The following is a 17416-nucleotide window of genomic DNA, read 5'->3' as shown; positions in this document are numbered from 1 at the left end:
CTATATTAATATAATACGTGACAAAAAGACAAAGTTATGGATGAGACAATGTATTTGCATTGTACATAAGAAAAAACTGCGCCAAGCAACTGAACCTCATTCACAATCAGGGAAACAGAAATGAAAGCAAAAATCAAAGTCTGCCAAAAATCAGTCAAAACACCCCTTCGGGGCAGGGATGGTTCCACTTCGTGTATCCCAGCGCAATAGAGCTGCCCAGTAAATGTTTCCTGAATGAATGCATTGGCTAAATTAATCCCAAACCATTATTTTTAAAGACTTAAGGAGAAAACAGGACTTTCAACTAGAAGGGTAAATAAATAATCAGGAAGCTGTTCTTTTTTTTTTTTTAAGATTTTATTTATTTATTTGATGGAGAGAGAGATCACAAGTAGGCAGAGAGGCAGGCAGAGAGAAGGAAAGCTCCCTGCTGAGCGGAGAGCCTGATGCGGAGGCTTAACCCACTGAGGTACCCAGGCGCCCCAGGAAGCTGTTCTTGTTGAGAAAATCTTGATATCTTAGATCCAAAGACTCAGTAAACTTCAACCTATTACTCTTCCTGTTAAGGGTAGAGACCCTCCACTTTTTTTTATGGCCAAGAAATGATTGGTTGTATCTGGTTTATTTACTATTCTTGTTCCAATCCAAGATTTCTGGAGAAAAATAAGCATATTTTCCTACTATTAACTGAAGCTTTGTGTGTTCTGAACACCAACTCTACTGCTGACAATGGTTTAATTGTGGTGCCTGGTAGGAGAGCACTGATGTTGTTTCCCAATGTGGGCAAATATTTTACCAAGAGTTACCTGAGTTCATGTGTCTGGTTAATGGCAACATCGCTTTCCTATTATGTGAAATCTTCAGTTTGTGACTTTCCTCCACATACTGTGGAACAACAGTATGAACTTACTTATTCTTAAAATAATTCCTATTTGTTTTTTGGTTGTGAGAAGGGCAGTGGATCCAAGGCCAGTGTTTTTATTCAATTCTCTGTTTTGAAAAGTCCAGGTAGCAGGGATTGTGTGGAGTTAAGGGGAATGTTTATGTTTTTAATACTTTCCTCTGCTGTCTTGCATTCCTGAATTTATATGAGCTTTGGCGGAAACCAGAGGCAGAGAGATTTTAAGTGGGCTCAGACCAGGAGTTTAGTACAATTCTTTTTTGTTATTGTTTTAAAACTAGCTTCTTTGTTACCAAAAGTTCCTGTCCTTTCACTGATCCCACAGAACTACTTGTGCATTCCTCCTTCCATGAGACAGGATGGAATTCTAGCAATTTTCTGCTTTCTAATTCAGAAATTACTCTGTTAGTATGTTGTGGTTCAAGAAAATTACATACAAGGATGTTTTGAGATTCACATAAAAATGTTGTAAATCAGCCCTGTGTTTGAAAAATCAGACTTTAAATAAGCGCTTTTTGGAGCATGGGCCCAATTGGCTTGTGCCTTTAAGTTTTATGAAGCTTTTGTTTTTCTGTGGTTTTGGTGGGTTTTCTAATTCTTGTTCTTGTTATTGTTATCACAAAAGAGTTCTGGAGAAGTAGCTGTGATTTGAAATCAAGGTCTTGCAAGAACAGCTTCAAAACTATTAGGGTTGATTAGACTATATATATGGGTTTTGCTTCTGGGCCCATCAAGTAGGACTATGTGAGCTGCTCTTCCTGTTGCTGGGTGAAAAATTGAAATTAAGAGCAAGAATTATGATTGTGTTTTAGAATACATAATATAAATTTAATGTAAATCAAAGCACTTTCTCAGAGAAGAAAATCGAGCACACGTGAAAAATGTTTCTCTGAAAATCGAGCACACGTGAAAAATGTTTCCCTCTCTCTCACTCTATATGTGTATACATAGAATTAAATATGTGTATACATATAATCTATATGTGTATACATATAATCCCATATAATTGGATTTTTGAATAGCCTTTTTTTGTTTCCAAAGCTTGTCAGTGCTAATACTATAAATAATGGCTCAATCATGTTTTATGATTCTTTAAAAAACTAGGAACATTACTATGTAGCGTAAGCATTTTGGGGGGGAACTATAAGAAATATTTTTCCCTATAGGAAAAAACCATGACCGTAAAAATAATTTTAAAAGTATGTAATTATTGGGGCGCCTGGGTGGCTCAGTGGGTTAAAGCCTCTGCCTTCGGCTCAGGTCATGATCCCAGGGTCCTGGGATCGAGCCCCGCATCGGGCTCTCTGCTCGGCAGGGAGCCTGCTTCCCTTCCTCTCTCTCTGCCTCTCTCTGCCTACTTGTGATCTCTCTCTGTCAAATAAATAAACAAAATCTTTAAAAAAAAAAAATAAAAGTATGTAATTATTATTTTTACCCTAAGACCAGATGGTAACAATTCTACCTTAAAACAAATAACGTTAGCTTTTATGTTCAGCCTATAGGTAAAGAGAGTCTATAACCAATAAAAATAATTTTATCCACTGTTCAAGTTTTATTTTAACCCCACGCCAGACTAGAAATGAAAGCATCTCTCTTTCCTGTGTATGCTCATCATCTGCTTCTCTTGAAGAATTTTGAGAGCTAAGGAGTTCTGATTTTATCTGAGTGTCTGAGTTCTATTTATTGTTTTCCTGACTTTCTATCCCTTGGCTTTTAAAAAACTCTGAAGAACTCTAAAGAGCTAGCAGGGTTGAAGCTGTTTCTATGTGTGGAGGTGGGGGAATGGTTCGCTCTGCCTTTGCTCAGGAGCCCAGGACTCAGAAATGACGTCATCATACCTCCCCTCCATCCTTCTAGAGGGCTGCCTATTGCATAATCTCCCCTTTATAAAGGAGGCCACATCCTGTCTTTCCTAGTCTCGATGCACTTATATTAGGGGTTCAGGTTTGGTGTGTAAGAAACAAGATTTTCAGTAAACAAAAAAAAGTATAACTTTTTTTAGCACTTTCCCACTAAAGACGTGGTCATCCATGTCCCCCAACTCAAAGTCTGTATTACTTTGAGAAAATAGTAAATATTTTTGCCCAACTGTTACCTGAGTATAACTTCTACAGCTGCAGCCTCATGAAAAATTATAATACACTTCCTTCCTTAACATTTAATTAATTAATTAATTATTTATTTTTAAAGATTTTATTTATTTATTTGACAGACAAAGATCACCAGTAGGCAGAGAGGCAGGCAGAGAGAGAGGGGGAAGCAGGCTCCCTGCCGAGCAGAGAACCCGATGCGGGGCTCGATCCCAGGACCCTGGGATCATGACCTGAGCCGAAGGCAGAGGCTTTAACCCACTGAGCCATCCAGGCGCCCCCTTACTTAACATTTTAATAATTCTTTAATTTATTTCCTTTTTAAAGATTTTATTTATTTATTTATTTATTTATTTATTTATTTATCAGAAAGAGAGAGGGAGCACATGCAGGAGGAGTGGCAGGCGGAGGGAGAAGCAGGCTCCCTGCTGAGCAAGGAGCCCAACTCAGGACTCCATCCCAGGACCCTGGGATTATGACCTGAGCCAAAGGCAGATGCTTAACCGACTGAGCCACCTAGTGTCCCCATTTTTATAATTGTAACTGTTGAATATAGGCATTCAGTATACAGATTTTTATTTAATCCCATTGCTTTCAATATGGTACATCTGCTTTCTGGACTGTGTTGTGTCCTTCAGTCTGAACATCCTTCCAGCTCAGCCCTCCAGTGAGTAAACTTTCCATCTAACTTCTTTTACAGACTTTCATCCTGTCTTCTTCTTCCTGGCCCTATGTACATTACCCATCTTTAGGAGACTCCGAGTTCGACCCTCGGGTTTTGGCAGTAGGAATCCACTTCTTTGTGCTTTCCCCAATCATGGCTTCTGGTTGTCAGTATTTACTGGTCTACTAAGTCATGTTACAGTAGTAAACAAGTGTTGATCTGACTTCCAGCTTCTGAAAATTTCATATTATCCACAATGTGTTTTCATCATTAATGTTCTTTTAATGGGCTTTTGGAAGGGAGCAGAGATGAATGTGTTCAATCTAAAGATTTTATTTATTTATTTGACAGAGAGAGAGCGAGACAGCGAGAGAGGGAACACAAGCAGGGGAAGAGGGAGAGGGAGAAGCAGGCTTCCTGTCGAGCAGGGAGCCCGGTGCAGGGCTGTATCCCAGGACCCTGGGATCATGACCTGAGCTGAAGCAGATGCTTAAAAACTGAGCCACCCAGGTGCCCCAAATGTGTTCAGTCTAGTTGAGGAGGGTGCTCAACTTCTATATAGTGTTTTCCATCTGGGGTGGTGTAGCGTGTTGGGGAAATACCTTCTCTGGTTGGCTTTCCTCAGACTTCGCTCATCTCCATCTCCTACCTGTTCTGTACGTCATCATGGTGCTCTCCTGCCTATGAATATAGTGCATGGTGTTTTTTTGCCTTTTTCTTTGTGCATTGATCATATACATTTTATTTTCTCCAGCTTTATTGAGTTGTAATTGGCATGAAATATTGTATAAGCTTAAAGTGTACCACGTGATATCATATGAACTCATACATGCATATATTATAAAATGATTACTATATACATTTTAGACACCGCAGTTAATTTTCACTTTTAGCCCAATGCAGTGAATAGGGGAAGGACATCCTAATTTAACTAAGCCTTCTTTTTTTGTTGTTAAGAAATATATGCATTGTGGGCAGTAGTGGTTATATGAATCAAAATCTGAAAAGAATGAAATGAGTAGCAAAATGTTTACTTATGATTACATGTTAATTGAAATATGATGATGATTTAATACAGTATTACCTTAGACACTTGGACTTGGCAGCATATTTATAAGATGGCTACGAGTGGATAAGTTATTGTATTAGTCTTTAAATATAAATAGAGTTCCACTGGGTGGCTCACTTGGTTAAGCAGCTGCCTTCGTTCGGCTCAGGTCATGATCCCAGACTCCTGGGATCAAGCCCCTCATTAGGCTCCTTGCTTGGCAGGGAGCCTGCTCTCCCTCTGCCTGCTGCTTAGCCTGTTTGTGCTCTCTTTCTGACAAATAAATAAAAATAAATAAATAAATAAAGTTACAAAGAAAATTGTAAAAAACATAATAATCCTATATTACGTGATAAATGAAGCACAGCTACCAATTTTTTTAGGTCAGCACGTAAGGAAGTTCAGACAACTGTAGCTTCTTTGAATTAATCTCAGATTGCCCAACTGAAGAATAATATCTTGAGTTATATATGTGTATTTTAAAAAATGAATCGTTTTTATTTTATTTTCAATATATACTTATAAGTACACCGTATGTATTGCTACCTAAAAGTTAGATCCTCAAAAGAATTTTGTTTTTTAGTAGTAGCTCCCATTATTCTGCAAATATTCCTTTCCAAGATGTATTTGATTTGCCCTCCCAGTGTCCCTAACCAGAAGGGAACCACAGAAGAAAACATTGCTGAAGACATCCATTTCCATTGCTTGCGTAGACCTGATTCACTAAGAAAATAGGAAAAGGTTAAATGAAAAACATTCTAGGGAAGTTACAAACCATATAAGGCAATGGGTTAGCCACAACTGTGGGTGTAACTTTTTTTTTTTCTTTTTCTCTCTTTCAACAGGGAGACACATCGCCTCTTCCTCCCACTGTCCCAGACTGTCTGCGGGCTGATGTCAGGGTTGCTCCCTCTGAAAGCCAAAAGTGTTCCTTCTATTTAGCAGACGAGAATATCACCCACGGCTTCCTCTATCCTCCCGGTTAGTAGAACGCTTTTTTAGGGAAGCAACTTAGAAAGCCCTCATCAGCTGGATGTGGGCATGTGCCTTAAACATACGCTCCTCGCCCAAACTACCTGCTTGGGCTAACTAGCTGCCCAGGAGGTTTTCCAGCGGCTGCGGGCTGCCCCGAAGCAGCTCAACAGCTATAGTAAACACTAATAAATTTTGCAGTGCGAACCGCACATCAGCTCTAATCTGGCCCAGATGTTCGGAGAGTTTGGCAGGTTTAAGTTTAATTTTAAAACTGAAGATTCTTTGGAGAGGGACGCAAAGTGTCTAGAAAAACATTTTTTCTGGCTGCTACCCAAGCAAAGGCCTGCATGGAGCACGCTGTTGGGCCCGTGGCGAGAAATCAGGCTGGAATTCGGGTCTGTCGCACATGGAGCGTGCTTGTACCCAACCATTACACACCGTGGGTTAAGCAGCTGAACGAACTTTGCATTTGTTGTTTGTAGGTTTTCAGTTTTTGTTTTCAAGAAAGCATCTCTCTTGAGAACATGCAAAAGCCAGTGTCGTTTTTCTAAACTCTAATCTCTTCCCTATGCAGCAGCAAATGTCAGTTTAATGAACTCACTCAATGAGATTTTCAACAATTTCAGCTTCTGGGAATGGGTTTGTTCCTAATATCTGGCCTCATTTTTTCGGGAAGCCCTGACCTAAGAGGTCAATTTAGAGATTTATAATTTAGGGATTCATAAGCGGGGAGGGGGGAGGCCTAATGAAACAAGTAGCACATCTTATACCCCTAACACAGAGCACAGAGTTAGGATAAATAAACTGATGTATCTTATTAAAATATTTGCAGAATTCCCAAATTCATGCAGACACTAGAATGAACCTTAAGGAGTTGCAACATTTTATTAATAAATTCTTAATTGACACATAAAATTGTATCTCTTGAGCTGTAAGACATCAGTTGATAGTAAATGTTTGCCTTGACAACAAAATGCAATTAATAACAAAACAACTTGTCTCAAAAAATCTTAAGCATGAAATGAAACTCCTTGCTAACTCTCCACTATTCTGTTTGTTAGAGATTCCATTATAAGCTAATCTTATTTTTCTCTGAAAAGGAGGTAATGCTATATGGATTGCTATCCCAACTTTCAGGGCTTAATTTAAAAAGTAGAAAAAGCTTCTAAGGGTTCTGAGGACTGTGAATAGCATGTGAAATTTTAAGGAAGAAAAAACCCAACAACTTGTTTTTCCTTGCTTTTTGGTGCTCAGCCATTGGCCTTTCATTTAAGTATTAGCATACCCAAGTGTAGTTTAAGTATAAAAAGCCTTTTATAAACATTTATAGGCTTGCAGCTTTTTTTAAACCTCACAGTATTTCCGTGATCTAGATGTCATGAGACAGGGAAGCGCAGAGGGACAGAGCCCTTTGTTCCAGTGGGTCAGCTGGTGGGCAGTGGAGCTGGGCTTCCACCCCGGGCGGTCTGGGTCTCGAGCACACATGCCCAGCACTCACTATGCTAGACAGCACATCCAGGAGTCCTCCAAACCAGTCGTGTGTGGTGTCGTCAGCAGTCTTCATCGAGTTAAAACTCACTTCCTTAGGGAAATTTGATTTTGGAAGAGTTATTTATACCAGCATTATTATTTTGTGCACATTCAGTAACTGTGCATTCATCCTGGTTCAGTGCTTATTTTCTAGGGCTGTTGGAACAGATTACCACAACCCTGGTGGCTTAAAACAATAGAAATGTATTATCTCACAGAGGTAGAGACTAGAAGTCCAATATCAAGATACTGGTGGGGCCATGCTCCCTTTGAAGGAGAGAATCTAGGGGAGAATCCTTCTTTACCTCTTCAGCTTCTGGGAGCTCCAGGCATCACTTGGCTTATGGCTACATCACTCCAGTCTTTGCCTCGGTCTTCACAGTGACCTCTCCCCTGAATCTCTCCTCTTCTGAACCTCCTCTCTCTTTATAAGAACACAAGCCTACTCTAAATCCAGGATAATCTCTTCTTGAGACCTTTAACTCAATTATATCTGCAAAGACCCAGTTTTCCTATGTATCACATTCAAGGATACAGTGTGGTTAGGCTTTGGACATATCTTTTTGAGGGTCACCATTCAACCTACAGGTATCAAATGCATAAAACGGCCAGCATTATTAACCTCTACTGGAGGGTACTTAGTATCCCTGTATATTGACTGCTAATAAATTTTCATTAGTATGTGATAGTATTTTGCTTATTATATAGTATGTTATATTTTCTCTTCTGGCTAGAGTTAATCAAATCCATTTATTTTGCAGCAAACAATAGAATTTTGGATAGTCAATATGATGCTTTAATCACAAGTAATTTTGTTCCCATGTATAAAGCCTTTAAACGTAAGTATACATTTAGATGATTAATTTAAAAATATCTAAGTGACTTTATGAACTTATAAACTAAACACATTTTTTTTTCAGTTTGTCTCTGATATTGAGCCATTATGTTTTAATGCTTTAAATTTAGAGTTAGGAAGGATCTCTGACATAGATTTTTTTTTTCAACTTCAACTTTGGGTGCCTTGTGATTAGAACTTCAGTAATTTGCTTTTAATCCTAACTTAGTTCTAAATGGCTCTTCACACACACAAAAATTTTTTACTGACCTTTACCATAAGTGAGTGAAAGGTGCTTGTCCCTAGAATCATAATTAATAAAGCAATATGTATGTTCTGACCATAATTTGAATATCACTGTCCCGAAAGCACCTCAACACTAGGAAGGAATTTGGAAACATTTGTTACTGTAATGTTAAGTCTGCAACTGCATCAGAAACAGGAAGTACCATCAATGTGACTTTTATTTATTTTTGTTACATGGACTATTTTGCAGAATTTACCAAATCACCCCTGACAATTATTGAAGCAGGATTTGACACTATGTAAATGTACCTCTCTATAACAGAAAATATTTCCATGTTCAGTAAAGGTAGATATTTTTAACATCTTATTCTATTATTTTTAGAAATGTGGGATTACTTCCACAGTGTTCTTCTTGTGAAACATGCCATGGAAAGAAATGGAGTAAATGTGGTTAGTGGGCCAGTATTTGATTATAATTATGATGGTCATTTTGATGCTCCAGATGAAATTACACAGTAAGTAATTTGAAAACAAATGGACTTTTTGATTTAGCAATAGGGTATCAAGAGGGGGAAACCTCAGTACTCTAAATAAAAGCTTAGTATTCTAAATATTACACAATGTATTTACATAGAGTTGTTATCATTGACTATTTTCAACTAGTCTAAATACATTGCAGAAATTTTATATGGCAAAAAAAATTTTTATATGGCAAAAATTTACACTGCTGGGCAAAGGAAAAATGTTGAGGAAAAGCTCAACAAAATGTATATTTAGAAAATTTCTAAACAAACGGGCACAGCGAAAATGTGATTTTGTAAAGGTTAAAGAGATAAGACTCACTCTGCTATCAATAAATATAGAGCCAGCAATTAATTTAAGAAAATCAAGTAGTTAGGATTCACAATATTGTCCAATAGTGGATGATTCATAATTTATCTCCCAGGGGAGGGTAGAGGCTTCCCCTAGAAACCCGTCTTATTAACCTGTATATCTTTGTACTAAACCTAGGCGTAATAACGTTGCTAAGGATTACTTAGAATGCAGCACACAGGAATAGAAAGGTTTAGTTTTACTCATGATTTCTCTTTATTATCCAAGTGTATGAAGGGCGAAACTAAACAGTTGTGCTATCTGAGCCTAGACTGTGTAAAGCAACAGTTTCTACCTACACCTTTTGATGGAGTAACGTTTATGACAACTCAATGTGTGGCCTTTCCCCATTTCATTTGTCTTGTCCTTATTTCAGTGCTTATTAATCCTATATTTCACCATTTAATAATTCTAGCAAACACTTTGATAGCACCTTACTACATGCTAAGTACTTTTCTAAACACGTACACTTCATTTAGTCCACAAAACATTCCTATATTAGATTTTGTTAGCCCCCATATAGAGATGGAGAAACTGAGGTACAGAGAAGTTCAGTATCTGGTCTATGTTGCACAGCGAATAAAGGGGAAAGCCAGGATACAAACCATCTGAGTTCATGTAGAAATCCTAAATTCACAGTAATATCACTACTTACAGCAGTCATATTTCTTTTACTGGACTCAGCCTACTTTTATTTTGCACTTAAAACTTTTAAAAGCACTTTCATGTTCATTATCTAAAACTAAACAAAGGACTGTCATATCAGTTATATGGATTTATCCCCATGTCCACCCTGTGAAGTTGGTTGTAGAGGTCACCTCTATGTTCAAGTTGAGGAAACTTACCAAGTCATAGAATGTGAGAGGATTAGCACCCACTCAGACATCTAGGGGAAGTGTTCAGCTAGAATTGGAACTGGAGGTTCTTTGTTTCCAGTCCCTGCTCTATTGCAAGTTGTCACTATAAAATATAAAGTTAACAAAACTAGGAAACACAAGAGGCATAATATCATGGTCTCCTTTTCTTTGTATTCTCATATTTTCCTGTAATGTTTTATAATGACCAAGTTTAGACTTCTAGAAAGTTCTGTTCTGGCTCATGGAAGTGTAAAAATATGTGATGAGATTTTGTACCTTCTATTCATTTACTTTCTTTGACTGTATTTTTACTTTAGCATGTCTTTTTAAAAATGTATAATGACATTTATAAGTTTCAGAAGCAAAAGTATAATAACATGAAATCTTTTCAATTGTGTTTTTAGATATGTAGGGAACACTGGCGTTCCCATCCCAACACACTACTTTGTGGTGCTGACCAGTTGCAAAAATCAGAGCCACACCCCTGATGCCTGCCCTGGGGGGCTGGATGTCCTACCCTTTATTATCCCTCACCGACCTACCAACATGGAAAGCTGCCCAGTAAGTATGCTCGCAGAGTCCTCAGGACCTGAGAAAAATGAGCTTCATGAGCTTTATGAGCTTTCATAAAAGTGGCTTTGACTACAACATATTTTTTTAGTTGTTTCATGGGTAGAGTTGTACTAAATTATTTCATTTTTACACTTTTCCTTAGACTACTGATCTTTATGTAATTGATGTCAATTTAAATATGTATATGCCTACATGAACGTTTGTTTATATGCGTATCTTATGTATTTTACACATACGCATTTTTTTCACACTCACTCATAAGGGAAGGGGTGGTATCTTATTAATATTTTACTTCTTAACACAGAAGCTTGATGGTGCTACGTCAATGCTGGCACTCAATTAATGTTTCCTGAATGAATATGTAAATATAAAAACTCCATCAGCTTGAAACATGAGGTCTGAAATCAATTACATATGAGCAGACAATGAGTTAAAGTAACACTTTTAAAAAACATCGTGTGTTAGTCTACTTCTACATCTTTATGGATCAAGGAAAATTGTAGGTAAATGGTTACTTAAACTTGCATAAATTTTTTATAGGAAAAATATGTATTCTTGTAATTGGGTTTTACTAGTTATTCAACAAATATATTGAGTACCTATTAAGTGCATAGTACTGGGAAAAAACTTTTTAGAATGCACCAACGAAGAATACATTGTCTCTGCCCTCAAGGAGTTAATATATAACTTTGACATATAAATGAGATATATAAATGAAATATAAATAAGGGTAAATGAAATATAAACACATAAATGGGTCAGTTGATAGTATAAAAATTATTTTAAAAATGAGATGTCACAAAGTTGCTTTAGTTGCTAAATCTAAAGTTGGGCTAATGGCTGAATGATACAAGGATTGTCTGAAACACATTTGACTAGAATAATCTATAAAGGAGGGTTATATAAAATGAGGAGAGAATAAGGTTTGGCCCTGAAAATGGGCAGAATCTGAACAAATTGAGAGGATTGAGAAGAACTTTCAAAGGAGAAAAGATTTGGTAACTGGATGCAACAACCAAAGAAAAAGGGAGGCTTGAAGATGAATCAGAGATTTTAAATGTAGGTAATTAGGAAAAAAATAGAGGGAAGTTAGGAATGAGAATTATTTTGGCAGGTAGATAAGATAGTTAAGTTTAGGCATGTCCTTTGCAGAAATGGGTGTTCACATGGAAAATCCCACAAGCTAGTAGAGACTGGAAATTAAAGCTTAGGTTCTAGGTCAGATTGGAATTCATCTCTATTCTTTCAGGTGTTCAGCACATAACTGCCTTCACCATACTATATATTATGGGAGATACACCGATAAAGTAGACATGAATTCTGTCAAAAGGGGCTCACAGTCTAGTCCTTAGATGCCTAGTACAATAGAACAAAGAAGAGATAAGTGGCATGAAGAGGGACAGATACAATTGCTGTAGGATTTCAAAGGAGAAATATTTCTTAGTAGGGAAGGTGACATTTTAACTGGGTCTTGAAGGTAGGATTTGAACTTGAGTGTTTGAATGGTCTTTCAGTGACTAAAGATGGAGGGCAAAGGTTAGAGGCTAAGCAGTGGCTCTCTCAGAGTCCTAGAGCGGCCAAGTATTTCCAGAAAAGGATGAACCATCATTCTTCACTTACGTGTCCAGTGGCAGAAGTGGTGACTAATTCACCGTGGTGCTAGTTACCACTGAATCAGAATTAAGTAGTTCTTTATAGAAGGTTCTAGGTAGCTACTATGGATTGATTAAAATGGGTATGCAAAGAGGAAACTATTAACTACCCCTGGTCTGGGCTCTTACTGCCTTTTGTCAGACCAGCCTAAGTAACTTCATTGTCTCTTTTTTCCTCCCCTTCACCTCTGTACACCAACTTAGCTTAAACTTCAGATTTTTATTATGACATGCTTTCTCATCCCAAAACTTTATCTACCCTGAATGAAAAACAAAAACAAGCAAACAAAACCTTCTAGCTTCTACTTAAGGCTCTTCACAATTTACCTTCAATTGGCCTTGCAAACCCAAGTTGTGGGCCTGTGGAAGTCTTTGAAACTATTTGATGCATCTTGAGTTTCCCTCCTCAACATCATTGCTCATGCTTTTCTTTCCTAGTATGCCCTTCTTTTCCATCTGCTAAAAATTCTACTTATGCTTCAAGGTAAGGTACAAATTGTGTGAAGCCTCTGACATCCAAAGTAAAGATGATCTCAAAATTACTAGGGTATTGTCTCCATTGAAGAAGATATCAACACTACTGAATTGGACATTATCTAAGATTTCAAGGAATTTGAAAATAGTAAATTTATAAAGGTAATTAGGAGACATTGAAATATGATGAGTGTAAAGCAAACTTAAACCATGCTATGATTATGAGGAAGATTGTGGATAAGATGTGGCTGTCAGTTAGACAAGAGGGAAGGGAGAGGCAGGATGAGAAAGGGTCAAATGTAACTGAAAATTTAAGCATGACTGACTAGGAAATTTATGAGATAATCAACTTTTGGGAAGGATGGATTTGCTCTTGGTGGTCTTCAAACCGAGAAACCAGTTGAATACCTGGGAGGATATACGAGAAGCAGTATAGAATAGATCTTAAACACATGGATTTTGGAGTTGGACACCCTGTGTTCAGTTATTGACATTGCCTCTTTGGGTAAATAACTGAACGTCAATCTCCTCAGTTGAAAACAAAAATTCACCTTCCCTTATAAAATTGCTGTGAGCATTAGAAAAGTTATTTCATATAAAACCCCAAGAATTCTGAATACATAGTAAGCAAATGGTGGCCGTTTTAAAGAAGTCACATCTTATATTGGAGTTACACATTCTACAGTCAATATAAAGTGAGATTGTATACAAGTAAAATCCTCTTTAATCAAATCACCCAATAAGTACAGTACATATACAAATTATACCTAAAGAAGTCTGAATCAGTCAGTATTTCCCTTAGCATTAGGAAAGGTAATCGTGTCTTGAGCACTCAGTGAAATAGTTGGCTTGGTTTAAGGGGAATGCTGTATGGAAACTGCACTTTCAAATATTCTAACCACTCAGTGCGGGAGGTACCCCCACTGTAAGAGATCTGAAGAAACTGACACCTGTTTAGAAATGATAGATTCACAACTCCACCTCACACTTGTTCTAGGGGACTAGATTCATATAGCCTTATTTATTTTCTTCCTTCCCTATTTTTCCATGTTTTCTGTCCTTCTTTTCACTTTTCTTTTTTTACTCTCAACTTTATATTGTTAAATTCCTGCCAGGTAAAAGAGTATGTTGTCATGAGTCCAAGTGGCATGTTCAAAAGTCCATGTTCAAAAGTCCATGTGGCTTGTTCAAAAGATACTGGAAAATACAGGTATGGAACTTGGAAGAGAAACCAGAACTGTGGAGACAGATTGGTATTAAATTATGGGAGTGAAATAAAGTTGCCAAAGGGAAGAAAGTGGAAAGAAGAGATCCAAAGATCAAACTGAGGAAAATGTCTATAGTTCCAGGATAGAACACACCAGAAACAGTTGAGGAAACAGAAAGTGTCAATGAACAAGTAAGAAGTTAGAAAAAAGGAAATTTTAGAAGCTTGGAGTGACCAAATAAGTGAAGGATCTTAAAAAAAAAAATCCACTCAAGTGATCCTTGCCAAAACGATTCCATTAGTGTGGTAGCAGCAATAACCAGACTGTATGTGGTTAAGGGGAGAAAATAAGGAAGTAGTTAGAGTGGAAAAATACCGAAACTGATATTGCCTCAAAAACCTGACAAAGCAAGTAATATTTTAGGGGCATATAATAGTTGTAACACATACACAGTTGACTCTTGAATGATATGGGGGTTAGAAGTGCTGTGCCCCACACAGCTGCAAATCCATGTATAACTTTTCACCCCCTCAAAACCAAACTACCAATAGTCTACTATCGACTGAAAGCCTGACAACACCATAAACACCTGATAAGCACTTATTTTCTCTGTATCATGTACTGCATTCTTACAATGAAGTAAGCTAGAGAAGTGAAGTTGTTTTTAAGAAAATCATAAGGGAAAGACCTTTGCAGTTCTATACTGTATTTACTGAAACAAATCTGCATCTGCATGGATCCTCACAGTGCAAGCCCAAGTTGTTCAAGGGTCGATGGTATTTAAATACAGCTCATAAGAACAGCATGGATGCAAGGCTGCTCTTCTGATGCGATGCGCTTGTACATCCCATTGTCTATGGGTAGCTTCTCTTCACACTGGTCGGTGCAGGTGACCTTACCCTGTATCGAGTAGTCCCCCTGCCAAAATAGAGTTATGTGTTGTGCTTTATTAGGTTCATTGAATTGCAATTTCAGAAGAGAGTAGACCTAGTCAGGTGTTGAGTAAACATTTAGTCGGCAAGACACCAAAGAAGTCATGAGAGAGTTGAGCAATATAAATCAAGTGGGAGAGAACTTTGTGAAAAACATGATAAGAAACATTAAATGCTACTGAAATGGAGACTAGTAAAGGCAGGGAAAAATGAATTAATCAATTAGATTCCCATTGGCTATCTGAGCTCAAATTAATACAGTGTTTATTTATTTTAAAAATTTATTTATTTTAAAAAATTAACATGCATCATTAGCCCTTAGGAGGTTAGAGGTACTTAGGGGGTTAGAGACAAGAAGTAGTTCCCTCTTACACTTCCTCTAGCTCAAATAATAGCTTCCTATTTTAAGCCTGCATATTTAAAAGACAAGCTAACTACCACACTGAAGTCAAATAACAGGGTTTTTTTTCTTATGTTCAGTTAGCCAGAATGTAGAACATCATAAATCAAATGACAGTTATCAGAACACACTCTTCTAATTAAACAAACTTTCAAATTTGCATCCTTTTAAAAAAAGGAAATGAAAATAAGACCATATGAATATCAGAAAACTGTTATATAAAGAATAAAAGATTATGTAGAAACCCATGACTCTAAATGATTGGATTGATTTTTATATAGTAAAACACCTATTAAAAATCAGATGGCCAAGAAATGTCTGAAAAGATGCTCAGCTATAATGGTACTCAGGGTAATAAAATCAAACAGAGATGGAACCTTTCACACTGTGATTTGGCAAGGTGGTGGGGAAACAGTTATTATCTTCCACTGCCAATGCCAAGTGTAAATTGCTATGAGCACCTTGAGGAGTACAAGGTTTAATACCTGGTAAAATTAAAGTTGCATGTACTCTATGATCCAGCAAGTGCATGTGTAGATCTTAGAAAGTCATATGCTAGAATACAGGAGGTATGTGCCAAGTTGTTCATTACAGTATTATTTATAATGCCAAAAATACTATCAATATGGCAGTGGGGAAAAAAAAAACCTGCTACCACAAACCACAGCTAAAAACAAATGATTTAACTAGCTCTAGATATATCACTTTGGATATACTGCAAACGTACTGATTGAGAAAGTAACTATAGAGTGCCACTTGTAATATCACTTATATAAATTTGAAAACTCGTAAGTCAGTGCTATGTATTGTATACTGATGTGCAGCAAGTTTAAAAACACAGACTGGATTCATGTGAACTCGTGACAATGCTCAGTGCTGAGTAGAAGAACACCGGGAATTTAGCTTCATCTATAAGATCTTATTTCTTTTCCATCTGAAGTAAATATTAAAATAGCTAAACTTTATGACTTTCTGGTGGTATTTGTTCTAATGTACTTCGTACGTTTGTTTTCCTTATATTTTCGGAAACAACAAAATGTAGGTATATCAAGTGAAGATTTAAGGCAATAAAAACCCCAGGAAAAAGGCAAACTTTTAAATCATAAAAGATGTTTCTGTTAATGAAAAATAATGCCCTGAGAAAAACAGTCTTTTGTTTCTCTTTTACAGGAATATAAGCCAGAAGCTGTTTGGATTGAAGAAAGATGGCAAGCCCACATCGCTCGAATCCGCGATGTGGAACTTCTTACTGGACTGGACTTTTACCAGGAAAAATTACAGCCTGTCTCTGAAATTTTGCAACTAAAGACATATTTACCCACATTTGAAACCGTTATTTAACTTAATATATGAATGATTTCTGACAGAACGTAAATGATTCTTCCCTGCTAAACAATCACAAAATAAAGTTTTCAATTTTCCTTAACTCCTTAAGAAGCCATGTGGCATAATTTCATTATCCTTTCTTGCTTTTTCATCTCCGTAATTGTGAATTTTATTTTGAAGTCACATTTTTTTTTCACAGAGATTGTGCTGTGTGAGGCCTACCTTATTATATTTATAATCTTGAGCTATATTTTCACGCCCAGCATTAACTAAACAGAAGGGAGACCAAGAGAAATGTCACTTTGGTGAACATTATACGGAGAAGTGTTACATTTGACAATTAGACAATATTTATTAAAAGAAGCACATTATCTCATTCAGTAATTTCACTTATAAATACTGTCAACAAATCTTTACAGTAGAAAAGACCAGAAAACAACCTAAAAGGCTGGTTGAACAAATTATGGAATTTGTTTAAACAAACAATGGGATGGAATGCTATTCCAATACTGTGAAGAAAGAAGTAGACCTATATAGTGAATGTATGTCTATTGTTAAACAGAGAAGTAGGTAAAATAGCACGCTATTGTGTTTTAGGGGCCACATGATAAATTGCCTTAGGCCACACAGTCCCTATTGCAACTACTTAGCTCTGCCATTACATCAAGGAAGTAGTCATAGATAATATGTAAAAGAAATTAGAGTGGCTGTGTTCAAATAAAACTTTATTTACAAAAAACAAACAAGCCAATAAACACGGAGGGCTAGATTTGGCTACAATAAATTTTATTTATTTATTTTTTTTTTTTTAAAGATTTTATTTATTTATTTG

The 17416-nt window shown here is 36.8% G+C and overlaps 1 protein-coding gene across 1 annotated transcript in view; it reads left to right on the top strand.

Annotated features, from left to right (window-relative positions):
• Positions 1 to 16690, top strand: part of ENPP3 (ectonucleotide pyrophosphatase/phosphodiesterase 3) — a 73119-nt gene extending 56429 nt beyond the window's left edge. The window contains exons 21-25 of the mRNA XM_080805496.1: positions 5549 to 5684; positions 7970 to 8047; positions 8672 to 8804; positions 10424 to 10580; positions 16429 to 16690. Coding sequence (XP_080661622.1) covers positions 5549 to 5684; positions 7970 to 8047; positions 8672 to 8804; positions 10424 to 10580; positions 16429 to 16599 — 675 coding nt within the window. The 3' untranslated portion in view covers positions 16600 to 16690. The remainder of the gene's footprint in view (positions 1 to 5548; positions 5685 to 7969; positions 8048 to 8671; positions 8805 to 10423; positions 10581 to 16428) is intronic.
• Positions 16691 to 17416: the final 726 nt, after the last annotated feature.

The sequence above is a fragment of the Martes martes genome (assembly GCF_963455335.1).
Source record: "Martes martes genome assembly, chromosome: 6".
NCBI lineage: Eukaryota > Metazoa > Chordata > Mammalia > Carnivora > Mustelidae > Martes > Martes martes.
The sequence above is the reverse complement of the archived record's forward strand: the minus strand, read 5'-3'. Positions and strand labels throughout refer to the sequence as shown.